General features: G+C 35.6%; 1 protein-coding gene across 3 annotated transcripts in view; it reads right to left on the reverse strand.

Annotated features, from left to right (window-relative positions):
* Positions 1-27,645, reverse strand: part of LAMA2 (laminin subunit alpha 2) — a 645,363-nt gene that overhangs the window by 418,197 nt on the left and 199,521 nt on the right. For all 3 annotated transcript variants that reach the window (XM_059177585.1, XM_059177583.1, XM_059177584.1), the window contains exon 4: positions 25,005-25,247. In XM_059177585.1, coding sequence (XP_059033568.1) covers positions 25,005-25,247 — 243 coding nt within the window. The remainder of the gene's footprint in view (positions 1-25,004; positions 25,248-27,645) is intronic.

Genomic DNA, 27,645 nt, shown 5'->3' on the forward strand with positions numbered 1-27,645 from the left:
GCGATTACCTCAGGAAAGATTTGAGATTTTAGGCAACTCATAAATCTTTAATAGCTCAATGCCTCAGAAAATTGACTTTGGTTAGTTTTAATTATAACTTCAAAATATATTATTTACAATTTGCTGCTGCCTTATAATTTCTTTGTTCCATGGCCTTTTCCGAAGTTTGCAGAGGCTCCAATACAATTTTCTTAAAACCCATTTATAACGGTATTAGAGGTTCTAATCTTATCTCAAGAGTCACTAACAAGATGGTTTTATTTTTTCTAAAGTATATAGTTTCCGGCTTTGAGGTTACTTGTTAGCACTTCCTTCCAGAGTCCAGCTTTTACCTCCATGTATCATGGGGTTCAGCTAGTTCTTATGTGCAAACTTCAGGGAAATCTTTGGAGCGGCAAGCACGTCACTGAAAACCCAATGATATCACTAGATATAATTGGAAGAGAAAGTTGTTAACACATAGGAGTGACTCATGCTAAATTAAACTAACAAATTAAGTAAAAAAATGCATTGTAAACAACAGCATCAAGGGGGTTTGTAATAAAAATCAAAAGCGTTATTTGCAAAAGATTCTGAGGTCTTCAAAAAAGGAGTAAATATTTTTCTTACTAGATTGGTAAATCTCCCAATTTAACAGCCTCCTAGACAAACTTCCCCAAAAGGGAACAAGCATAGTGAAGAGGGTGATTCATGTGTTTTTATAAGTGCTCTGCAAGTAATTATTTCTGAAAACACATCCCAGGCCCACCATCATGGTGAGGGACAATGGGGAAGGCGGTCTTTGTCTTGCACTTAGCGGGGGCCTCTAGTATTCCCACCCACAATTGCCACACCAGACATTGTGTGCAATTTTGCTTCAGATATTGTTAATCATTTCAGTATTCAAAAAGTCTTCTAGAAAAGTCCCCCTGAAGGAGCACACCGATTTATGTGGTTTAAAAAAAAAAAATCCTTGCAATTTAGAAACAAATTTTTATTAAAGGCAATAAGGAAGTGGCATGAGAAGACATTAGGCACCTTTGTATTCTAGAATGCTCACTTCTACTTTTCCTGTGTAGTTTGCCTGTGTTCTAAGTCACAGCAAATGCAATAGCAAAAGACTCCGGAGGATAATAATTTCCTGGAAGATTTCCCAACCCAACTGGAACAGATAGACTGGAAAGCTTTAGAAGGATCACTTGACGGAGGATAAATAAGCCTTTAAACAAAATAGCTCTGAAGACAGAAGTGAAGTCACCTGTAAAGAAGGTTCTGACTTCTAAGCACAAATAGATCATATCTAAAGTCAAATGCTTTGTAACATATTAATTATTAACTTTTAGTAAACATTGTAAAACTATTTCACTTTTTAGATTTTTTAATCTAAAATCCCATACATTTTTATTTATACAGTAATTGCACATTTTTACTCACTTTGATTCTCCTAAAATCCTGTAAGTTCAAAAATTCATTAGTCCAATTGTGTCAATTTTTATGCATGGCAATATTCCGTGCAGCAAAGCTTACTTGTTTTATTTCGTTTGAATCTGACTTTCTCTTTTTTTTCTTTTTGAATAATAACTATTAAAATTTTACAAATGATTACATTGTGAATCCTCACTGTGTTCAGAAATCCTCAAACATTTTTAAAAAACTCAATTTTCAATCTAACCTTACTGTATCAAAGATGACTCTTATACAGAGATTCTTGAGGATAGAGAGGTAGACAGAATGTGATTTTGGATATTTATTTAATTTCTTTTGTTTTGTTTGTTTGTTTGTTTTCCTTGAATGCACCAAAATATACATCTGAGAGACTGAGGCTTGGAACATCCTGAAATCTGCTCTGACAACTTTAAAAAAATGTTCTCAACATATTTGTTTTCCTTATGAATGTGACAGTTTCTGGTTATAAATAAAACTTGTTTATGACATTAGTATATAGATACTGGAAATTATATTTTAAATATGTATATGTCCTTTGACCTAAGATTCATCTTACCAGACTTAGTTGCAGAAATATTCATGGGAGAACATAAACATGTTTATACAAGAGGTCCATTATAGAATTGCCTATAATCATGAAAAGCTAGAAATAGCTTAAGAGGCCAAGAGTGAGGATATGATTAGATAAATTCTAGGACACCCACATTTCAGTGAAGTAGCACATGACAATTAAAATAAAAACAATGTAAATCTACTAATACCGAAGTGGGGGAAAATACCGCAACATCATAAATACTATGTATAGGATAATTCTATTTGTGAGAAAAATCAGACTACATAATACACTTCTATACACTTTCTCATACATGCACTAAAAATAATACCTAGAAGAAAAGATACACACCAAACTATTAGTAGTCGTCAGCAGTGGAAAGAACAGAGGGAGAAAAAGGACTCTTGTCTTCCATTTTGGCCTACTCATCATGGTGCAATTCTCCTCATATAATTACTTTATATAATTTTATACCATTTCTTTCTTAAGTGTTATTCAAAAATATTAAAACAAAACTTTAAGTGTTTATAAGACTTTTTGTTCCCTTAAGAAATTTCAACTGGGTCGCTCACTCTTACACATTGTCCATTAGGAGCAACGACCCATCAGCATTACTACCGGTCCTGGCTTCACTTCCATTCTTGAGGGACATGGTTAAAAACAATAAGGTACTCCTCATGGCTTTCAAAAGTTTCTTCTTAGCTTTTTACTCTTAGAGAGATTTTGACCCTATCTACTCTTGAATATATTCCAGTCTATTAAAGTTTCCTCAAAGACTGAATGAGAGTAGTTAAGAACAGATTTATAACAGACAAAATTCCAACTTGAAATGCCATGAAATTGGCCTATAGATAAGCTACTTGTCTTTTTAATTGAACTAAAATAACTCGGTACAGCTTGTACATTAATTGGATGCATGTCTTTCACCCACGGCAAGTATGTGTGAACACTGGGCATCTGTAGACTGCTTTAGAATCCACTGGGGTATGCACTTACAGTATTTTATTTGGCATCACAACAAAGTTGGGGGTGGGGGACAGAGAGAGCAAGAATTTTAAACCAAGTTACAGGTTAAAAAAACCAAGTCTCTAAGAAGGTATATTCAAAGTAGAACCTAGGAAGTCGAAGAGAATATGAGAGGTAGAGTGGGGAATTAAACCCTGATTTCATCCATTTGTCTATTCCAATGCCCTCTCCCGTAGACCACAACCAGTTCCATAAAATGAGCTCTATTTTCCCATCTGATTCCATGCGAAAGGTTAATCCATTCATTCACCTACTTCAAATGATTTATTACTATCTTCACTTTAGCCTGCTCATCACAATACAATTTCCTCACAATCGGATACTTGGCAGGAAGTCACACTGATGTTCTTTAATGGTTAAAGCAAGCAGATTTTAGTTACTGCTCCTGTTATCATTGTTCATGTCCTTCTGTACTCCATGAAACTGTGTAAAGTATCCATTCTGCAGAGTCCACAAGCTGATATAAATTCATAGGCAAGTTGAGGGTAAGTTCATGCCTATGGCTGAGTGTTCAGGCTGTGCTTTTAAAATTTTGGCTTTGCCATTTATTACTATATAATCTTGAGCAAAGTAATACTGCTCATCGGTTTCCTTATTCATAAAACAGGAACACTGATAATATATCCTACATGTATTTGTTGTGAAAGTTTGATGGGCTAAGAGAATCAAAGCACTTAGAATGGTATCAGGCATGTGGCAAGTGATCATTAAATGTTAGCTATTGTTACTTAAAATGAATGTTGGGTAAAATGTTCGAACGACAGGTCTCCCAACAATGCACTTCTGCATGGCGATGAGCTAGCTCTTCATTTGGTTAGAAATACATTCTCTATGGTAATCACCTGGAAGACTACACAGCAACAAGGAATACTGATGCTTAAGTCCCTGTAAGTAATTCAGTCCTGTGGATTTGCCTTTGCATTGACATTTGAGAGGGACATCAAGATGGACAAACTACCCATCCATCCTCCAGGCTCCTTCCTGAGTTATATTATCACAAAGTTATGGAATTAAATCATATTATCTTAGTTGCTAAGAGACTCAGATCATCATTGAGTGAAAATTTTAAGTTTATATCCTTAGTTTTCTTATGTGGTAGAAATAAACAAGTGATATTATTCTCTGTGCTAGTTTTATCCTTGAAAATCTTGTACTTTTTGCTATCTGAAGTTTTTACATACGGATTTCATTAAAATTTTCTCTGAGAATTCTCTGCCAAGAAAATGTCTGTTCTGCAAATTTGGATGCTCTCTTTTGTTAGACAAGGAAACTACATAATTTAACATTTTCCTTTTTTTGTCCTAATTGTCTAAAAATTCCAAATTAAATTAAGAGTTAAACTACAGTAACTTAATCCAGATGAGCAGTAAATATGCATTTCTCTTTAATTTGCTGTTCAGTTAAATTTTCATTTTTGTCAGTTTTACATATTTTCTTATGTATGCCACCTTGATCATTTTCCTGGGAATAAGTGGAGGCAAAAGGGGATATTTCTTGTATAAATAACAGTAATAAATTCATTTACTTTAACATCTCTTCATTCATTCATTCTTTCACATAGTATTATCTAGTACTATTGAATACCAACCCTGCTAAGTATTGGGGAAAGAGAAAAGAATGAGACGATCTACAAACCCTCAATTTCTTTAAGAACACAGGAAAGTATATACTTAAGAAAATTGTTGGGTTTTCAGATTCAATATGTGAAATCCATGTTATTAAAATCATTTCTCTGAAACTGTTAACTCATGTTGCCTTGAAAAATGCCTAATCTGTGAATGTAAAATGAAGTTAATTTTTTAAACAAAAATATCAAAAGTTGTAAAATTATGTAAATGAAAAACCCTTTGCATTAATTGCATCAGTTCTACACATATCCCAACAACATGCAAGAGATTCTGGAACTGTTCAAAGCTGTATTCAGAACCTTCAGTATATTCCTCTAACTAAATATTACAAATTTTATTTTTGAAGGTGAATAACTTGGGGGTGGGGGATAAAACCAAGTCATTTAGCCTCTTCCAAGAAGAGTTTCACAACATTTGGAACATTTCACTTATGGCAATGAACTCTTCTATTCCCGCCACAACAAGAGCTGAAACTTATAGATACTATTTTAAATGTTTGTGAATTCCAAAGGCTTGAACAGTCAAGTTTCTTCACACACACACTTCACAGTCTTTGCTAGAGAAGCTCACAAAGGAAGTTTTCTCTGGCTTCCACTACAATGTCTTTAGCCAGCTTGAGTCCTTCGTCTCCTTCCGCTCAAAGAGTAAGTTTTTTAAAAGACAAGATTCAGCTGCAGCTCTGAAAAGCCTTATACAAATCACCAAAGTGCCAGTCACATAATAAAAGCCTTAGAAAGTCAGGAAAAGAAGTTGCATTCTGTCCATAACACATTAAAATAAATGATAGTAAGAGTTGCCATTTATTAAGTCCTACCTTGAGCCAGATATTTGATGTAAATTGTTTCATTAGTATGACCTATGTTGGAAGGCATGTATTTATACTTCTCCATTTTGAGATCTAGTAACTAATTTCAAAGATTTTGCCCAAGGTTACACAGCCACTGACTAACAGTCCAACAGTTCCAAAGCAGGCCTGACTTCCAAGGTCCATGCACTCAACTCCACCACCTGTTACCATTCAAAATTCTTCCCTCCATGCCGATCTCCACCACTTCTGCCATGGGAAAAGCTGGTAGGAAAGAGAACAGACTGGCAGGACTTTGTATTAAACATGCTTTGTGTTTCCTCAGGAATTTTAGAGGCTGTTACACTCACTTAACCATGTCTCTTTGAAATGAATAAACAGCAGCTGGGGAAAATACATTTCTTACAGAAGTATTCTATATGCATCAGACAAATAAAAAAAATCTCAATTCCAGATGTTAACATAAAATTATCCAGATGCTACCAAATGACCCTCTAGGACACCAGAGGCAAAAGAAAATCAAACTGGAGATTAATTTCAAAAGAGAAATCAAAGTGGAGACACCAATTTGGTTTTGTTCGTTGTTATAAGGACAGTGGTTCTCTCACTGTTTTTTGCAAAGTGATCTCTTAAATGATGGACTGGGGATACAAAATTGTTTCTTGATTTGAGTAATGAATTCACAGAATTTGAGATAAGATTTTGTTCCCCCCTGTAGCATTTTGCTTATGTGTTATTTTGAATTGAAACAGTATGTATCTCTTAGGTATCCCAAGAGATGAGAGGGACTAAATAAAAATTATTATGGTGCATATACATTTTGTCATTCATGTTCTTACATGAATATTTACATTTGAATCCAAAAAAACTGACTGCCTTTTTGTCCTTGATTTTCCTGAGGGTTCGCTGTCGCCCCAGCATATGCATAAATGACACATGAAAAGACCTACGAAACGCTAAGTGTTACCTTTCTGTCACGAATTTGAAGGCTAGCTGGCTGATTCATCGGGATAGTCATACTAGGTAATTCAAGTCCCACTTTCTACTCCCAGGCAAGAATGATCTGATTTGGCTATAGGCATGGAAGACTTTACACATATGTTTAAGGGATGGAAGCTGAGGAGTAGAGAAATGCAAAAAGAAGTCAGTCACTGTCCCCTCCCTCAAGGGACTCAATACCTAGCTTTTAGCAATGCCTAGTAAACAGCATCCTTCAGCCACATGATAATCTATGAAAAGGCAGTAGGAAAAATTCTGTGTCAAATGACTGCATATAGGATATAGAAATACTTTCTGAAAGCAAATACAGACAACCTCCTTTAGCTAATCTTCATTCTTGTTATCATATTCTAAAACATACAAGCAAATGGTATTTGTATTCCTATCTCTAGAAACATCCTATTGTAGTTTTCCTTTAGGGAATTATATGAGCTATAATCATGTCACTGGGAAGCAACAAGAATGTCACTGAGGCTTCCGTCTTTGCTTGTTCTTTAACCTTGCAGTCTTCCAACGGGATGACTTGTTTACTTCTCTTTCTGCAGCTGGGAGTTCTGGACGGAGTCGTAGTGATGTGATTTTTCAAAATAATCCCAAGTCCTTGTTCCACAACAGAATATCAAAGTATTGTTTAGTTTGGCACAGATTCTACTGATTGTTCTTGACCTAATTGCTTTGTATCTTTTCAACCTTGATTTGCATTTATCTTGTGCTTTACAGTTCCCTCTCCCATATATATACACACATACATATACACATATGTGTGTGTGAATATATATATATAGATAGATAGATATCTCCTTTTTGTCATTATTTGATGTTTCCAATTTTGAAACCTTAAGGGCCTAAAGATACTATTTCTTTTATTATTGTAAAAGAAATTTTAGTATCACCAGAGGCACTGACATTAGCTCCTCTCTATAGTTTACCTTTGTTTCCTCTTTAAATAAAAATTTCATTGGGCTGAAAAATTATCTGTGCTATTTTTAGAAATGAAAGTTAGGCACCAACTGTGCAATTTTTCCAGAATTAGGGATAAAATGCCCAGAATCATCTCTCCTCTCAGTCCTAATATAGGGCCTTAACGAGGGCAGGGCTGAGGGTGATTGCAATCTGGGGCTCCCCACCCTGGGGAGCTTAGAAGATACTAGTGAGCCTTGACAAATTTCAGCTGCATGGCTCTGTGGGTAAGAAAATGGGTCTACACACATTATGTTGTCCAGGACACCATTTGTCCTCATTTTGCTACTGTCCTAATTAATGATTTAGCTTCCAGAGAACATCATTTGCAATCCACTGTCCAACTTGAGATACCCTTTCTGTGGTCACAGAGAGGTGCTTTTATCTGTTGCTTGCCTATTTTTAACATCATCCACATAAGTAGTTCAGCCTTGTTAGCAAGCATCAGCTACTTAATGGAATGAACTAGTTGAGACTAGGTCCCAGCACCCAGACAACATAATGTAACTGCTGACAAAATGGGTTACTTTGCTCTTGGCTTTTCTTTCTATAGTTCTGCCCCTTCTCTCTTTTCCATCAGTTCTCTAATGCTTTCATCTAGTCATTGTCTCAAGGAAAATGTGTATGTTTTTTTTTGTTTTTTGTTTTTTTTTTAGCAATGGAACCCATATTCTACCAGGTAGCCCACTCCATCTGTGATGGTAATATAGAAACAAGTATTACCCCGTGCTTGTCCTGGGGAATTCTTACAAAGCTACCTCAATAGAAAGACTGACCAAAACACTAGGAAAAAATAAAGGACTACACATTGCAACTCTAGTAACAGGTTCCTTATGCTACAAAGTAAATCTCCCATGACATGAGACTTGTCAGAAGAGAGTATTAAAAAACAAGATATGTCTTACAAACTATAGCAAAGACAAAAACAAACCAAAAAACCAAAATACTTTTATTCCTTGTGCTGATAAACACCCTTATTTATTTATTTATTAATTTTAACAAGCACTTAGTCATAAAGATCATACAGGGAGGAATTCTGTTCCCCTAAAAGCTGTTGCTGTGAAATGTTTCTGCAAGGCAGGTGTTTGAGTCTTTTCCTAAGTGTAGTTTAAAATTGAATTTTCTTGGGTGGCTCAGTTGGTTAAGCACTAGGCTGTCAATTTCAACACAGGTCATGATCCGTGGAGCCTGCTTAAGATTCTCTCTCTCTCTCTCTCTGCCCTCTCCTTTCACCCCCCCCAAAATAAATAAAATGAAATTGAATTTTCTCATTCTGAAACTGTTTTATAGCTCTGTACAGATAGCCTCTCTACTCAACCTATTCAGATATGCAGTAACTAAATAACTAAAAAAATCATGGTGAATCAAGCAACTGTTTTGAACACAATGGGTATCCCATCACTTGCTTTCACATTTCCTGTGTGGCAACCTTCACATTCCCCAACCAGGTCCCTGCCATTTTCTTACTCTCTCAATAGCTCTCTGTCCCTGTCTCTTCCTTCCTCCCTCTTTTAAATCCATCCCCAGTAACCAAGGCTTTTCTCTCATAGACATGCCTTTACAACCTTGTCCAAGACGTTAAGATGTTTTCCCTGATTTATTAATCTATCTTATCCCTCCCAAATATAATGTCCTTTGTCCCCTGCACCTGAGATAGGTGGTGCTACACAGGTGGTGCTCAGTGTTTGTTAAGGGGGGGGGGGGGAAGCTAAATCCAGAGCACTACTGATTGGTTACATAAACTCATAACATTTCTTTGTAATACCAAGTCATTTGGTGGTTGAACTGAAACTGTATTCCAGCCATATTTTTGATGTGCTATCTTTTTAGTAATGCATTTACTTAGGAGTGATTAATGTGTGAGCCACTGTATCACAGCTAATTCAACACCGGAGTTTATCTTATTATAAGATAAATGGAATGAGCATAACAAATCATAAGAAGGAAGAACACAATGTTTTTCATCCACTGATAGAACAAATGTAAAGATAAGAAATAGCAAAATTAAATCATTACTTTGATTTTTCTCTTCAAAAAAAAAAAAAAAAACCAATAAAAGATCTTCCCCCCTTAACATAATTTTCACCAATAGTCTTGCAATAAGGTAATTCATCCTGAACAAAATAGTGAATAACTGCTATAAACTGGATGTCAAGTTTAAAAATATTTGAAATGTGGTTTCACTCATATGCAGAATATAAGAAATAGTGCAGAGAACCATAGGGGAAGGGACAGAAAACTGAATGAGAAGAAATCAGGGAGGAAGACAAACCATGAGAGAACCTTGATTCTGGGAAACAAGCTGAGAGTTGCTGGAGGAGAGGGGAGTGAGGGGATGGGGTAACTGGATGGTGGGCATTAAGGAGAGCACGTGATATGATGAGCACTGGGTATATATGCAACTGACGAATCACTGAACACTACATCTGAAACTAATGGTGTAGTATGTGTTGGCTAATTGAATTTAAATTAAAAAAATACTTGAAATGCCTCTAAGAAAGTGGCAGCTAGCACTTCTAATACAACTACTGTCTACCCATCTGATAATGCAGCACATATAAGGGTACTGGAATGTACAGATGTAAAAACACAGACATGTGCATATATGCTGTACACTCTAGGAGCCAAAACAACTCGGTTCCCAAACTTCTTACTTGTAACTAATATACCTTCAACTTCCACATAGTTCTCCATGGCTCCTAGATAATGCCTGATTATTCATATGAAAATGCTATTTGCTATTCTCCCCTCCACCAAAATTTAAGAAACAAACATAGGATGACCCATTTTTAGCTTAATATTCCCCATATCGCTAACAAAGTAAGGAAAAATCTTCAAAAAACAATTAGTATAAATTTTATACTTATAAACTTTAATTTCGCTGAAGAGACTCAATTTCCCTTTAATGCTTTTGCTAAAATAATGTGTACAGGTGAGGTTATGCTGAGGACAATTTAAACTTCTGCAAATATTTCTACTCATGCTTTGGCCTATATTAGTTTAAGCCATATGAAACTGCATATTTATTGTCTAAAAATAATCAAATATTGGCAATTCCACATAGCTCAACCTAATAGTAGGCTTGGTTTTAGAAGGCACTTATCTGTTGAATAAGAAAATAAATAATTCTTACTGAAGGAAGCTGAAGAGCAAATTTACACAAGGGGAATATAATTTTCTAACTTGTAATCTTGCCAAGGTTACCATTCTCCTTTGCAAAATGAGTATCACAGGACTTTTGCTACCCATGATTAGAATTTAAATTGCATGTCTTATGTGAGTCCCAGGTAGCAAAATTCAGCAAAGTTATTCATTTACATATTTTCAATGAAAATACATATTTGGCTGCAGTCAGTCTGCCATGATACAAAATAGTACACATCCTCAGGCTAGAATGCTTTGTAGATTTTCCTCCTGTTTTTATTTCACAGCAGGGGACCTGATAAAGCAGCTCCTGGTATCTATTTAGGTTTGCTTGTAAAGTGCAATCATAACCATTCCACTCCTGGGTTATTTGTCTCAAGGACTTTTGATGATGGCTCTAGCGTAGAAATAGTTTCGGAGCTTATTCTATTAGCTTCAATATCCTTTGTTGGATTTTCAAGTATACTTCTGCAATAAAGATAATAATAGATTATCTTTCCCATGTGAGAGTGATTTTCTGATATACCCTTAGATTCTTCTCAGTAAAGATGGGGGATGGCACTTAATTATCTACAGTGTCACACAGCCCTTCTGACCAATGGCAAATACATATTTAGAAGATGTCTTATTGGACCCCAGGGTTCAGTTTAGGAAATGAAGTGATTATGAGATTTGCCACCAGAAGATTTGAACTGGACCTGGACCAGAGATTAATGTTGAACATTCACCACTATACCACCATAAACAAGTTATTTAACCTCCACCTGCAAAATGAGAATAAAACAATACTTGGCTTCAAGCGTCCTCAAGGCTTTGGTGAAGGTGAGATGGCAGAGTGTTTGACACATGCTTTGTAATCAATGAAGTACTATATACAAAATTATTACAGTCAACATTGCTTGTAACAGTAATAATAGTTAACCCACTAATCCTCTTCCTTTCCATGGAGGTTACATTTTAACTGAAAAACTCAGCCCCTATGACATCATCAAATCGATCATGACCTGCTATTCCACCACGGAATGTTTGCTCAGGACTTCACTCCTGGTTTTAAAAGACACAGATGAGTTTCAGTGCTCTTAAGTGCTTCCTCTAAAGTCCAGCACATTTAATAGTTATTTTTCCCTCTTTTGGTACACAATAAATATTATTCCTACTACATAATTTTATAATCTCAATATGCCTCAGAAATGAGGCTCAAATAACTGACAACATTTATAATTTTCAGCTCAGAGAACTTTAACATAGGTGTTTCCTATGATAAGTTGCAATTAATATAACAAGTGGAACTTGGTTCACCCAGCTTTTCTATAATGTGCTACCATAATTAAATACTCATGCACTTATATCTCCATAATATTTACATGGAATAAAATAACTAGTACATGTATAGGCTATAAGTTCTGTATAATATTAAATCTTATTCCATCCTTTGCGAATTTCCTTACATGATAATGATTTTAGCACTGACCAAAAATGGAGTGTATGAAAATACTGTTTTTCATACAAAAAATATGACTTGTCTAAAATATAAGGTGATCAAAACTAACAAAGTTGATTTTTTGTTTTTTAAAGATTTTATTTATTTATTTGTCAGAGAAATAGGGCACAGGCAGGCAGAGTGGCAGGCAGAGGCAGGGGGAGAAGCAGGCTCCCTGCTGAGCAAGGAGCCCGATGTGGGACTCGATCCCAGGACGCTGGGATCATGACCTGAGCCGAAGGCAGCGGCTTAACCGACTGAGCCACCCAGGCATCCCAAAACTAACAAAGTTTTAGAAATGTCCACCTAACTAACTAAGCCACCCAGGCATCCCAAAACTAACAAAGTTTTAGAAATGTCCACCTAACTAACTAAGCCACCCAGGCATCCCGAAACTAACAAAGTTTTGAAATGTCCAAAAGACTAAGAGGTTAGCTAATTTAAGGTTTTTTCTAACAATGAGATACATAATGTCAATTAAGTTCAGATAGGATTTACCTAACTGATAATAAAAGTAACAGTTTTAAAGAATTATCATGAATCAAAATAAAAGAAGAACAAAAATTTTTGAAAGTTTTGATGAACCCAAAAAATAATTCACCTGGTCTTTTCCTTAATATTTTTAATACAATTACCTGTATGATGGGGAATTGCTGTATCTCTGCCAAATGTAATATTTGAAACAATTATCTATACTTTGGTGAAATGAATTGCTTCAAAGTTATTTAAAACCCTGTTTTCTATTACCTCTTTTATAATGTGGATGAAATTGGTAACTATTTTCAAAAAAAAAATAATTCTATTATTGATGTTAATAGTCAATTTTAAAGGCTTCAGAAAAGGATTACTGTATTAGGATATTTGAGAATTTTATTTTAAAAAGTAACTTATTATGATGGATCTCAAGTCTATCTAGTATAGCACTGTGAATTTTCTTACAGAAATGGAAAAATAAGTAAAAGTTTCTTATATTCAGAGGGCTTTTGATGGGGCATTAAAGCATGTGACTGAAAACAAACACCTGTATGATGCTTGAAATACTCTGTTGTTTGTGAGAGTAACGCACTGTTATGAGCTATTTGTGTCTCATATGTTAAAACCCTAACCCTAATGTGACAGCATTTGGAGATAGGGCCTTTGGAGGATAGTTAGGTCATCAGGGGTGGAGCTCTCATAATGTAGGATTAGTGCCTTTCTTTATAAGAAGAGACACTAAAAAGCTTCTTTCTCTGGCTTCTCTAGCAAGTGAGGAAATTGGAGGTGAGTTCTCAGCAGGACTCAAACATCCTGGCACCTTGATCTTGAACTTCTTATCCCCAGAATTGAAAAATGTTTGCTGTTTAAGCCACCCGGTCTATGGTGTTTTTGTTATAGCAGCCTGAACTAAGACACCCATGTACAATCAGTGAATTATGTCCCTAAGATACTCTGGTGAGTATCTTACCTTACCTATTTGTCACTGACCTATTTAATATAGGGTAGTCTCTGGGACACAGTCTAGAACACTTAGTCTATAACCACACCTGGAAGCAAGTTATATGAAATAGCTAATGCCATCATGTATAGAAATTATAATTAATATTTTTTTTCTAAAACTGTCTTAATATAGTTTCTATTAGGTCTCCTGAAATGTGATTCTTATTGAAATCAAACCAGATATGTTTTGAGGATTCTTCTCTTAGTAAAACCTGTACCATCTTCCTTATGTGTTTAAAATATTTATTCACTATTTAGAGATTTCATACAGTAAAATTTTAGAGTAACTTGTCTTAAGATCCTGGAGAATTTTCACAGTCATGTGTATAAATTTATAGTATTATCTTGAGAAGTTCTATTGGTCACTGGGTCTTCTGTATTGCTATCAGTATTTTGAGGTTCAGCTTTAAAGGGAAACTCTAAGTTCTAGAGGAACTCCTTTCAGACAGCTAAAAGGGCTACTAACGATCTAAACTGGGGGATAAGAGATACAAGGCCCCTCTTAGTGTAGTTTCCCTTATTGTAGTCTGTATGATCTCACTTCCTGTGGGCCATGTGAACACAATGTACCAAAACAACTAAATGAAGACACCCAGAATAGTATTTAAATAATAGAAGTACAAAATAAGCTCAAAATAACCTCAAAATAAAATGATCAAAAATAATGTAAAATACTTTGAAGTATAGTTACAGGAATGCCTGGGTGGCTCAGTTGGTTAAGTATCTGCCTTTGGCTCAGGTCATGATCCCAGGGTCCTGGAATCCAGTCCTGCATCAGGCTCCCTGCTGAGGGAGCCTGTTGCTCCCTTTGCCTGTGCTCCCTGAGCTTGTGCTCTCTCTCTCTCTCTCTCTCTGTGAAATAAGTAAACAAAATCTTTTAAAAAATTAAGAAGTTACAAATAAAATATAAACTACAATAAAACTGATGAAATTATTTTAAAAAGTTACTTGAGGTATAAAAGCCAGATTTAAAAAAAAATGAAAAACAAGAAAAGAATTCTGACAAGTATATAATACAATTGGAACCCATCAAATTTTTTTTTAAAGATTTTATTTATTTATTTGACAGAGAGAGAGAGAGAAAGAGAGGGAGAGAGAGAGAAAATACTAGGCAGAGGGATAGCGAGAGAAGCAGGCTCCCTGCAGAGCAAGGAGCCAGATGTGCAGCTCAATCCCAGGACTTCAGGATCATCACCTGAGCCGAAGGTAGCTGCTTAACCAAGTGAGCCACCCAGATGCCCCGGAAACCATCAAATTCTAAAAACAATAATTACAGGTGTAGGGGTGTGTGTGTGTGTGTGTATAAGAGATAATATAAAAGAAATTTTACTGGAATAAAGTTTAAAAAAGAAAAACAATATATGATAAATGTAAATATACCAAGATAAAACTCTTAAAACTAGAAATTAAAAATCATTAAAATGGTTAAAAAATTAAGCAAGATTAAAAAAAGATTACAAAACTAAGAATGCAAATTTCAAAAAAGTCTACTCTTTAAAGTAAGTTACTATCAAAAAGATAAAAAGGAGAGTGCAGAATTTTTTTATAACATAAAATATTAAAAGATTAAATCCCTCCAAACTAAAATCAAGGCAGCAGCCCAATCCCAGGTCTGTGCAAACTCATGTAGAGAGAAGCAGAGTCTGCTAGGAGGTGGCCTCTTGGGTTTGCAGTGCCCAGATTTGCCAAGAAAACCCCAGACACAGAAGAAAATTTTTGTTCTTGTGCCTTTCTTGTTCTCAGAGGATACACTGGATTCAAATCATAGCTCCAAAAATTACTAGCTTGGAAGCCTAGGAGAATTATTTGACTTCTCTATACCACATTTCCCTCAACTATAAAATGAGATAAGTATTAGCACATATGAATTTTTACTTATAAACCCTTGGAGTTTACTTGGAGTAGTGCCTGCCATAAAACAAGCGTGCGATCAATGTTAGCTATTTTTATCATAAGCTCCCAGGCCCCTGACTAACCCATGTCAGCACCTGAGACCTTCATCTATTCTTCTGTCTCTTTCAACTCCAGCAAGCTCATGGATATTGCACTGCTTATTCTTTCATTCCTGTTTAGTTACCAACCCCTGCCCACAGTGCTGATCATACAAAACAGCAGAGGAGGGCTCTGCTACTTCCATGCACCCTAGTCTTAATCCAGCTAAGCCAGCTCAGACACATCACAACCAGGGATGAGCTTAAGCCAGTATTAATGGTTGAAGGAGAGAACTTGGACTCATAATCTGCAGACAAAGGAGGCAGTACCATAAAGGACCTACTTTGATCTTTACTATATCAGGGGAACTGGCTGGGACACACTGGATACTCACTGTCTGAGCGCCATGTTTAATCAATGGCAAAGCTGTATCTGAAAGCCAAATCTAGTGAATACCCTAAAAGACAACAAGCTGTACTTTAGCACCTTCTACTACAACCCTGTGTTACCGAACCTAGCTTAACAGAAGGATAAATTTCTTCTGTTTATTCATTTTAACACATCTTGATATATTCTCTTCCATAACACTGATATAACTTGCCATGAAGTATTGGTGTTACCTCCTCAAGATTCCATTCTTGCTTGCTTTCTCTGGCCTTCATGATTTTCAATAATAGTGTATTAACTTGACAAGGAATTACTAATACCTTCTAAGCACAACACTTCTAGGGGAGACTATAAACTGATCAACAGGAAGAACACAGTTGTCTCAATTTAATCTTTATTACAAAGGTCTGTTTTTTAAATGAATTATGAACTTTATGTGTGTGTAATTGCAAAATATTTCAAGTACTCTGTGTATTCTAACTAGAGTTGAAACTTGCTGTTTTGGAAGATGCCAGGTGAACCTCACTGTAATAAGGTACTTTCTCATGTTGTTCAAGATACTAACTGGCATCATGTTGGTCAATACAAGAATTATTTTTAGAGAAAGGGAGTCTGAAACCCTAAATAAGTACTTCCCTAAATTTCTATTCATAACAAATTAGTGGTATCTGGATGCTTTTCCAAAAAGAAACAACTCTAAGGATAATTGTGAAAGGCTTGTTTCTCATTTTCACAAAAACTGAGTCAGACAATCATGCTATAGTCTCAACAATACTACATCAAAGAAAGATCTCAGAAACAGTTTTAAGTACGTGATTGAGTTCATTTCTTCATCCTCCAATATTTGCAGTTCTAAGAACCACCATAATGTCAGGTGATGAAAAGAGGAAGAAAAATATTCTGTCTGTGTATATAAAATTCTGTCACATAGGAAATCAGAATTGTATCAAAGCTCTACATATAGTTTACAGGGGAAAAAAAAGTGTCTTGAAGAAATAATGATGGTTTCTCAGGGATTTTTATGTAAGCCTGCCATGTTTCAAAAGCAGAATCAAAGTTAATCTAAGTTCCATTTGAGTTGCAGTCCAGAAGACTGGTAAGGAGAGGAAATCATATGTAAATAACTTTTCCTCTGTATGAGGAAATTGAAGCAAAAATTACTATGGTAACCATGCATATTCAGTTAGCAGTCTACTGACAACCCCAAGAAATTAAAAGGAATAATCCCAGCTAGAGAAAGGGGAGAATCTCATAGAAAAGAAAATAATTTATGATGATTTTAATCCTAGGTCTCCTAAAGTAGTGCCCTATCCTTGTCAATAGTAGTTATGTGATTCTCCTCTTTCAGCCACTTCTTCAGCCATCCACAACCTAACTAGCTCAAATTTTATTTACCCACCTCGAACCCACCCAGAGACTCAGTCAGGCAAAGCCAATCATGTTTCCTGAAAGAAAAACACAAGTCTCTTTCGTTAGAAGTATTGCAGCTAGAATGACTGATACTATTTCCATAAATAGCTGATGATCAGTTCTTCTCCAAGGTTTGGGAAGGCTGGAAATAGCTGAACAATAATAAGTGAGGAGGAAGAACACCAAAATCACCAGGACTACTTGTTTAAAAAATACCTACAGTTTCTTAAACCCTTCCCAAATCTACTGAATTATAAAGCCTGAACCAAGAAATAGCTCTTGCAAATGTCCCCCGTGATGATGTCCAAGTAAAGCCAAGGTTGGGGGGAACAAGTGCTGCAAGCGTGGTCTTTAGCAGTGTCTCTAAGTGGTGGTTCTTATTAACAGGTCTCAAAAGCAACAGTGAATAGCTCTTGATGGAATTGACTCCCTCTTGCACTCCTGGAGAGGTATACCTATGTAGATGTTCCCACCAAAGTTTTTCTCTTTGGCCTCAAAGTAATGGAGTAATGGAGGGCCCCTGGAGTCTGTTGCTTCATACCTTACAACTCCTATTAGGAAGCGCAGGATCATTCTCAAAACAAGGCAAGGCACTGCCTTCTAAGCCCTCTCTTGGCTTTACTGATAAACAATTTTTCTAAAATAAAAATCCTTAAAGGCTTTTGCTCAAAGCCTTCTGTTTATAGTTTGGGTAACAATATACTGGGTCAAATTAGTATACCTCCATTGTCCTCTATTATCTCTCTTTTGGCAGGCCCTGAGACTTGATCATCTCATAGCTCAGAGTGAACTCTTCTCCCTCTGGGTTCAAGCCCAGGATGCTAGACAGCAGGACTAATCTCTTCTTTGGAAGTAGTTGAATCTAGTTGTCTAGGGGACAGAATATATGCCCTAAAGCATCCTTCTGGTGAATCCACATGATCAACATTTTTTTATCTCTTTCAGGAAATGTGAAGTAGAGGACAGAGAAGGGACTGAGCCAGAGAGTGGAGGGAAAGAGTGGGGGTTGCTGGAAAAACAAATCAAGTCAAAGAAATAAGCAGAGACGATGTTGCTAAAATTCAAGAGATCAGAAGGAAAAGTCAAATAGTTTCTAATAATGACATGGACAAAGAGCAGTATTAAAGTATAGATACAGAAGAAGCTGAAGTTGAGGGCTATGATACTCAAAGATATTATTAAAGGATTTTAATAGACCAATGAAGAATTTACCTAAGGTACTATTCAGGTCTCAAATGATGGACTTTTCATCTGTAGTATAATATTCTAAAATTTTCTAAACATTTTGACACATCCCCAAAATTCTACAGACAAGTAACAATGTAATAAGCCTTAGACTCCACAGATTTGATATTTGTTATAGGAAACTATTTTCTATAAATATTCTATACCTATAACATAAACATTATTACTTAATTAGTGTGATAAAATTGAGATATGTTTATTTTATAATGCCTTGTTTCATGGGTGGGTCTTAAAAATACTTTGTTCTTACTTCTCTTATTCTCTGACTTAAATTTATATTTAAAGGGTACTGTGAAGGACTGGAAGCAAATGATCACCAATACTTAATCAAAAAAATGTATTTCCAGTCATAGCGAATATTTAGACACTAATAAAAAAAATCTACCTAAAAGCACAATAAGACTGGGGCACCTGGATGGCTCAGTTAGTTAAGTGTCTTGTTCTTGATTTTGGCTCAGGTCATGATTTCAAAGGACCTGAGACTGAGCCCTGCATCATGTTCCTCACTGGGCATGGAGATGCTTAAGATGCTCTCTCTCCCTCTGCCCCTCCCCACCTTTCTCTTTCAAAAAGACAAAACAAAAAAACAAAAACAAAACAAAACAAAATCACAGTAAGACTCATAAGTCAATAAAAAGGAAATAGACAAAGGATGTACAAATAAAAAGAAAGAGGCATGATACAGTGAAAAAGCTGTTTCACCTCTGTGATATTCTTCCCCAGAAGCCAAGTTTAATCATGAGAAAACATGAGAGAATGCAAAATGAATAATACGTCAGAAAACACTTGACCAGTCTTCTTAAAAATGATAGGGATGGGATCAGGAGGGAGACAAACCATAAAAGACTCTTAATCTCATAAAACAACTGAGGGTTGCTGGGTGGGTAGGGGAGTAGGGAGAGGGTGGTTAGGTTATGGACACTGGGGAGGGTATGTGCAATGGTGAGTGTTGTGAAATGTGTAAGCCTGATGATTCACAGACCTGTACCCCTGGGGCAAATAATACATTACATGCTAATAAAAATAATTTTTATAAAAAGTGATAGGGGAACATAAGGGAAGATTAGGAAATTTTCATATATCAGGGGAGAATAAGAAGATACAATGACTAAATTCAGCTGGATATCCCAAACTGGATCCCAGAAAACAAAAAAGACACTAATGATAACATGAATGAAATCATGTATCAGTGTATCAAGGTAATGTATCAATTTTAATTTCTTGGTTTTGACAGATACATGGTAGCTTTGTAAGGCATGAACATTTGTGGAGCAGGGTAAAGTAGACATGGGGATTCTCTACACTCCTCTTACATTTATGTAAATCTAAAATGATTCCAAAATATTTGTTTAAAAAACGCGTATGAGACTATGTTTCTTTTTATGGTAGAGTCTGTAATTAGGGTTAATACACCCAATGATAACAGCTAGACCAAGTGAAGAAAAATGTCAAAACATTGACTTAAAGTCATTAGGGAGTTATCAAGAGGGTACAAAATCACCTTTTCAATATCAAGAAGAAAGACGTCTAAAGAGGTAATTGGCATATTGTGACAGCTTCTATCTGGTGGGCATTTCCCTGTCTAGAAGCCATGGCTGAGAGAGTAAGCAGCATTTTGTCGGCCTTAGTGTACTAGAAAGACAGGACTTGTATGGGTGGGACTTTGGTAAATCCCACATACTTTGGTTTAGACTCCAAAAACAGGAAGCCTTAAGTAAATTGGAATTAAAGCAGCTGTTACAGGGTTACAGCACAGCTTTGAATCATCTATGTCCTAGGAATTTTACTCACTAAAACTGTATTTTTTTACATTTTTTATTTAAATTCAATTTAATTAACTTATAGTGTATGATTAGTTTCAGAAGTAGAATTTAGTGATTCATTAGCTGCATATAACACCCAGTGCTCATTATATCAAGTCCATCCTTAATGTCCATCACCCACTTAGCCCATCCCCCACCCACCTCCCCTCCAGCAACTCTCAGTGTGTTCCCCAGACTTAAAAGTCTCTTATGGTTTGTCTCCTTCCCTGATTCTGACTAATTTTTCCTTCCCTTCCCTTATGTTCATCTGTTTTATTTCTTAAATTCCACACGTAAGTAAAATCATCTGATATTTATTAAGGTCATCTGTACTGCCATTGCCTGGCAGAAGCATCAGAAAATCCTCACAATATCTTAGGCCTCAAATTATTTCTACATATACATTTTAAAATATACCTTCTGTTATGCAAAAATAATCAGAAACTTGAGGATGTAAGAATCATAAAAAAAAAAAATCAGATCAGATAACATACATTCACAGAGGCCAGATATTAGAATTATCAAATAAAAACTCTTAAATAATTGTCACTTTATGCTCAATGAGATAAAGATAGAATACTAAAAGTGTAAATATAGTCTTGTTAAATATATATAAATATATAATACTTCAATATAAAACTAGATGCTAAACTATTTGAAAATGAAACAAAGATAAATTCTAGGGGCACCTAGGTGGCTCAGCGGATTAAGCCGCTGCCTTTGGCTCAGGTCATGATCCCAGAGTCCTGGGATCAAGCCCCATATCAGGCTCTCTGCTCAGTAGGGAGCCTGCTTCCTCCTCTCTCTGCCTGCCTCTCTGCCTACTTGTAATCTCTGTCTGTCAAATAAATAAATAAAATCTTAAAAAAAAAAAAAAAAAAGATAAATTCTATGGGGCACCTGCGTTGGCTCAGTTGTTAAGCTTCTGTCTTTGGCTCAGGTCATGATCCCACGGTCCTGGGATTGAGCCCCTCATACCCCACACCGGGTCCCCTGCTCAGCAGGAAGCCTGCTTCTTGCTCTCCCACTCCCCCTGCTTGTATTTCCTCTCTTGCTGCCTCTCTTTCTGTCAAATAAATAAATAAAAATCTGAAAAATAAACAAAACAAAACAAACAAAAAGATAAATCCTGGAACTGATAAATGTAATAAATGAAATTAAGAATCTCATTAATAGTTTTAATACCAAATTTATATAGCTAAAGAGAGAATTAGTGAACTGGAAATAAACCAGATATTTAGAAAATATCTAAAATGAAGAACAAAGGCCAAAAGGATGAGTGCATACAAAAGACAATGTAAGATATACAGTGAGAAGTTCCAAATTACTAACTGTATTTATAGAGGGGACAGAATGGAAAGGAAAAGTATTTGGAGAGTTAATGGTTGAATTATATCCTGAGCTAATAAAAGATGTAACTTTGCAAATATACCAACCAAATAAATCTTAATGCAGTTATAAAAAGGTATCTATATCTGTGCTGCTCAAAACTTTGTACAAGGAAGGAAATGTTCTATTTTGCATAATTCAGTGTGGTAGCTGCTAGTCACATCAGGCTATTGAGCACCTGACATGTGGTTGTGCAACTGAGGACCTGAGTTTTTATTTTATTTGAGTTAATGAAATCTAAATTAAATAACTCCACATGGCTAGTGACTATTGTATTGGGAAGTGCATATATGGAGCATCATAATAAAACTACTGAAAAACAAAGATAAAAATCTTTAAAGTAATCAAAGAAAACAGAAAATAGATAATTATGCAACAGCTAACTTTTCTAATATTAACAATGGGAACCAGAGAATGACCAAATGTGCTACAAGAGAAAAAGCTGCAACCCTACGATTCTATACCTAATAAAAATATCCATCAACATTGGAGGTAAACTCTGTTATATGCCTAGTTTAACCCGTACTCCATTTTGAAAATAAATTTGCATACTGGCCTTCAAATTGTGAGATACCAGAAATTGTTTCTGGCTTACCTATATTCTAGGAAGTGATCTTCCCCTGGCTCACCTGGGGGATTTTGTCACTCTCTGTAAATATTTCTGCTGTAGGATTTATAAGTGTGTGTGTATACACACACACACACACACACATACATATATATTTTGCATTTACAAATTTTGTAATTTGTATGTTTGCTTTTCTTACTTGAGTATGACTTCACTTCTCTGGGAAGTTTTGAACATAAGCACTAATAATTATATTTCAGGTTCAGGTGGTATCTAAAAAGCATCATTTTGCAAGGAAAAGTTAATAATAGTAAGATTTATTTCACAGTCACTGATCTGGGAAATATTGGAGGCCAACATCCAAAAATTTTAGAATATTTCCACATGCTATATTGTAGATGATTTCCAAAACCATATTAAATACACAAAGATGTCGTAGGACAATTTATATATTAAACTAATTCATGTATTAAAGAAATCCAGTCTCAGAAAGATTAAGTGACCAGCCTGAGATCCAACAAAAACTAGATGTAAGACCAGAACCCAGTTTTCTAATCTCATATGTGTTCTTCTATATTGTGAATTAGTCCAAATCAGAATTAGGACTCTTTCTACTTGTCCTGGATCCAGCATCTCTATCTCCTCTAACCTCATGAGTTTATCAATTACCAACTTAAAAAAAAAAAAAGAAAAAAGAAATCAACTTCCAGTCTTTCTAGAGTATGTAAGAAACATCAATCTGGAAGGTCAGGGGGCCTAGATACCTGGATTCTTATCTCAGTTTTTTTATCAGTGAGCTGGAAGAATATATCTCACCTACCTTCCCTGGATCCATTTATTCCAAAAAATAACATATTTCACAGAGGAAGCTGTATATATTGAGGCAGGTATTTTAGGAGAGGTCTGAATTTAATTCTTACTCTTAAATACTACCACTGCATTTTAAATATTTTGAATTACTTTCTTTTCCTAAAATCCACATTCTTATGAGAAAGAAATAGACTTAAATGTCATGGAGAAATTTGAGTAACTTGTTCCTAATAGCCACCATTGCCAAGTGGTTTCTAGTGAGTGTCTAGAAGTGAAAACAATATAGCCAGCTAAGCAAACAATGTATTTGTTCCATGTTGCAGGCTGACATGGTCTAAAGGATGGAGAACCACCATCAATGTAGGGAGAGCATGCTTTGGGGATATGCATGTAAACTTGTAGATTATATATCCATGTAGGTACATTTTATATTGTTTAGCCAATTCTTGAATTGGACCATTTTTTCAAGGTAAAAAAAATAGCTTTATAAATATTAGATAATTATTAGTTCTGGTAAGCACTAGATCCGGGGGAAAAATAATAAAAATTCAACTCAAATATATTATCTCTGCACTTCCTCCCTACTCCCATATACTCAGGCCAATCTGGCCAGGACCCGGATGCCTCTGGGCACAAAGCAGGTTGAACAGCTGTTTGACTCACTGCATTTGACTCCTTGTCATTTGGCAGATTGAAATTTCTGCTGAGAGCACCATTTGGAATTTTTCTTTCCCGAAACTGATATTTTTGAACATGGAATTTGAAATACAGTGAGGCACTAGTATACATTCATAGAATAATAGTGCCAAAAGGGAGTGTGATCAATTTATGTCAAAAATCTAACTTTTCTGTAAAGTGTTGAAAAAGATAACCCTCGACTGGCTGACGTGGGCCTAATAGAATATGAATATGGGTTTATTGGAAATATGAATATAAAAAATGATACTAGCTTCCAGTGTATACGTGAGGAGCAACAACCAGATTTGAGCATAAATTGAGATGTATATAAGCATGTAGGACAAAAGTAGCCAGAGTACACCTATTAAAGGGAGACAAATTAGGGAAATACTAGGGAATCCAAGAGAATCACTAAGTCAAGTTTTAGGAATTTGAGAGGAGTAACTGACTCCTACTCCATGAACAATAATGGTTATTCTTCTCATTATTTAACTATAAAAATAGTTAATAGTTACAGAACATTTAGTACAGATCTGTCAACACTGTTGTACTGCTTCAAATGTAATAATTCATTTAATTTTCTTAATGATCATATGAAATAAGAGCTGTTATTATTTTTCCCAATTTCTAGGAGATGAAACTGAGGCACAGGGGATCACAGTCACTGGCTCAAGATCACACAGATGGTAACACGTGACGTCATGGTTTGAATAAATGTAAAATCTTAACTGAAGGGTCCGAGACACTACAGAGAAGCTGAACACTTTTGAATTAAGCATGTAATAAGAAGTCTGACCACAAACAAACAAACAACAGCCCAACTCTAGCCTTAAGTGATGAGAACCAAAAAACATGCAAAACCCAACAGAATTCCCTTTCATTTAGACCCTTCATATCAACTATATTTCTCCCTAAATTTCACCTCTTTTGTCCCCCTCTTGAGACCAGAGTACACACAGATCTAAGGCTTCTGTGAAAGTCTCGTCTTTATCCAATTATTAGTAATCTCACTGTCAAAAAAAGTCTCTTTATGTGAAATTAATCATTGACTTTCTTACTCAAACCCATTTCCACTTTTCTGAACTTGATTGGGTTTGGGAGACACATATTGCATGAAGGTAGTTAAAATTCCAATCACCTTGGGTTTTTCCTTTTTATTTAATAACTCATTTAAGCGTACTTCTGCTAAATCCTATTTTAAAATCTCCCTGACATTAATTACTAATATATTCACATCTTTCTGACAGGCCTACTTAAATGTACTTATGGTGAGTTTTCTCCTCTTACCTCTCCGTTTTCCAAGGGGTGTATCTTGGAATAAAAGGAAGTACAGATGACCTCATCGTCTTTGGCATAAGATGGTGGTCCAGTGCGGGGATAAATATTGTAGAGAGTTAGACACTCAGTGTCTGTCACAGCATGATATTGCCAGGGCTTATATTCAACATTATCAAGCGAGCGTTCCAAAATCCAGTTTCCAGGCCGGGGGGAGTTCGCTGCTTTCACAATCACATATGCAATCTGGAAGACCTGGGGAAAAGTGACGACAACAACAGGCAACTCTGAATTCCATAGGATTCTCACCATTTTTTAGCAAATAATAAGGCTTAATGCTACAGTAGATTTTATTTCAGATTTTATTCCATAACCCTATTATGTTCCCTGAAATGATTTTACTGTTGCATGTTCATGTTTAATACCTTTTGCTAAAACGAGATGTTTCATCTTGACAGCAATGGCTTTAAAGGAAATGGGTTAAGATTAGATTTTAGGTCTCTAACAAATCATTGACATCATTTCATCTGATTTTTAAAATTCCATTATAATCATGATCACCTAAAGCATTCATTACACACTAATTTATTCACCTTACTGTGTTAGAAAGTATAAAGTATGAGTTAGAAACTCCATGTGCAGATAAGTGAGAGTTTAGAAAATATATTCATTTATATCACCTAATCCTCAGAAAAGTACCATGTAGGTAGAATTAAGTGCTCTTATGAAGAAAAAAACCCCAAAAAACAAAAAACACAGAGCTTTAGAGGCACAGTCCTGTATTCAAATTGTAGTCTTAGCATTTATGTGACCTTGAACAGATGATTTTACTTTTCTAACATTAGCTTCCTTTTCTCCAAATTAAGATAAGTAATAAGTACAGTACTAAGTGAGATAATATGTGCAAAGTACCTGGCAAAGGACTTGTAAATACTCAACAAATGCCAACTATTCTACAACCCCCAAAAGAAAAAATAATGGAGAAGAAATTTTAAGATCTGCAGACAACAGATTGAAACTAGACCATATTAAGTGAAGGTTGATTACACTTTCTGTACAAGAAGTAAATATGTATTTAAAAAAAAATAAAGAGAAAGACATGAAGTTACTATGTATCAACAGAGTGACAATTGAGTGGAATGTGCAAAATCCTTTGTTTTGAAATCTACTTAAATATGATGGCATAAAAAGTAAACATTCTAGATGCTTTGTGATAGTGCATAACCAATGTAGTCTGAAGGAATAATGCACAAACATTATCAAGTGACATTTATATGCAATGCCCTGGGTAGAAAGATAGATATAAACCAGTTTAAATTATAGCCCTACCATCCATGGGTTGATAATATATTGTAATGAAGAGACACATAAAAAGTACACTAATAATAAAGCAACATGATATGTTTTTGTTTATTAAGTACTATGAAATATGGGGTGCCTAAAAACATTAAGCTATGCATAATTAAAATCACTGGAATGGTTGAGTGGGAGGATGGACCCACTAAAATTTGACTAAAGGACCCACTGGACAACAGAGGGAATTGTGAAAGGAATGTTCTAGAAATAAACTTCAACTGCTTCATAGTTTTGACATGAGATCTTCATTAATTCATGTAGTCCATGGTCAACTCCATGGTCCATGGTCAACTCCAAGGGACCAAACTTTAAAATATGAAAAACCTGGTAGAGAAGGGGCAACACAAATAACTCTGATGCTGGGCTTTTGTGATCTTTACAGGAACACGAGCACAGGTGCACTGTGAGGGGAAACATGAACTATCAAATGATTGAAAATAGGGCTGGTATTGGCCTTTTAAGCACAGCTGTGGAAAAACTATTTATTAAAATTCTGAAGTAAAACTTCTGTACTTGTTGGTAATTCACTGTTGCCCAAGCCTCCCAAAAGCCTCCTCTCCTCTGAGCCCATCTTCTGAACCTCAGTATAGTGAGGAACCACCAAGACATCTGCTTGGATTGGTCGGGCTTTGATGGTTCTGTTTTATTGACCATCAGTCCAGGTGGAAAATATTATGAATTTATATTCACAAAGGAACACAGGTAAGTGTAAGTGCAAATAGACACACATATCTATGTATGTGTGTATGTGCTTTGATATTTTGGGGAAGAATATGCATGTACATGTTAAAGCTATTACCACCTCTGAGGTTTGAGAATAAGGACTCCAGGAGGAGGAGAGATTTGACTTTCCACCCAATATCTAGCTATATTAATGTATGAAAATATATCTCTTAGTTTTTGATACAGTTATTTTTAAAGATTTAATTTATTTATTTATTTGACAGAGAGAGAGAGAGAGAGCACAAGTAGGCAGAGAGGCAGGCAGAGAGACAGGGGGAAGCAGGCTCCCTGCTGAGCAGAGAGCCCGATGCGGGGCTCGATCCCAGGACCGTGAGATCATGACCTGAGCCAAAGGCAGAGGCTTAACCCACTAAGCTACCCAGGTGCTCCAATAAAGTTACTTTTAAAATAAAGAAAAATTAAAACCAAATTCTCTACCAGAGAAAGAACAAGAGTAGGAGTAAGATGGAACATAGTCTTTTCATCCTTATCCAAAATATTTGTTGTTTCTGCATTTTTTATTTTATTCATAAGGAATTATTTCTCTTAGACACTCCATATTCAACAACTGAAG

The sequence above is a fragment of the Mustela lutreola genome, chromosome 6, assembly GCF_030435805.1.
Source record: "Mustela lutreola isolate mMusLut2 chromosome 6, mMusLut2.pri, whole genome shotgun sequence".
Taxonomy (NCBI): Eukaryota; Metazoa; Chordata; class Mammalia; order Carnivora; family Mustelidae; genus Mustela; species Mustela lutreola.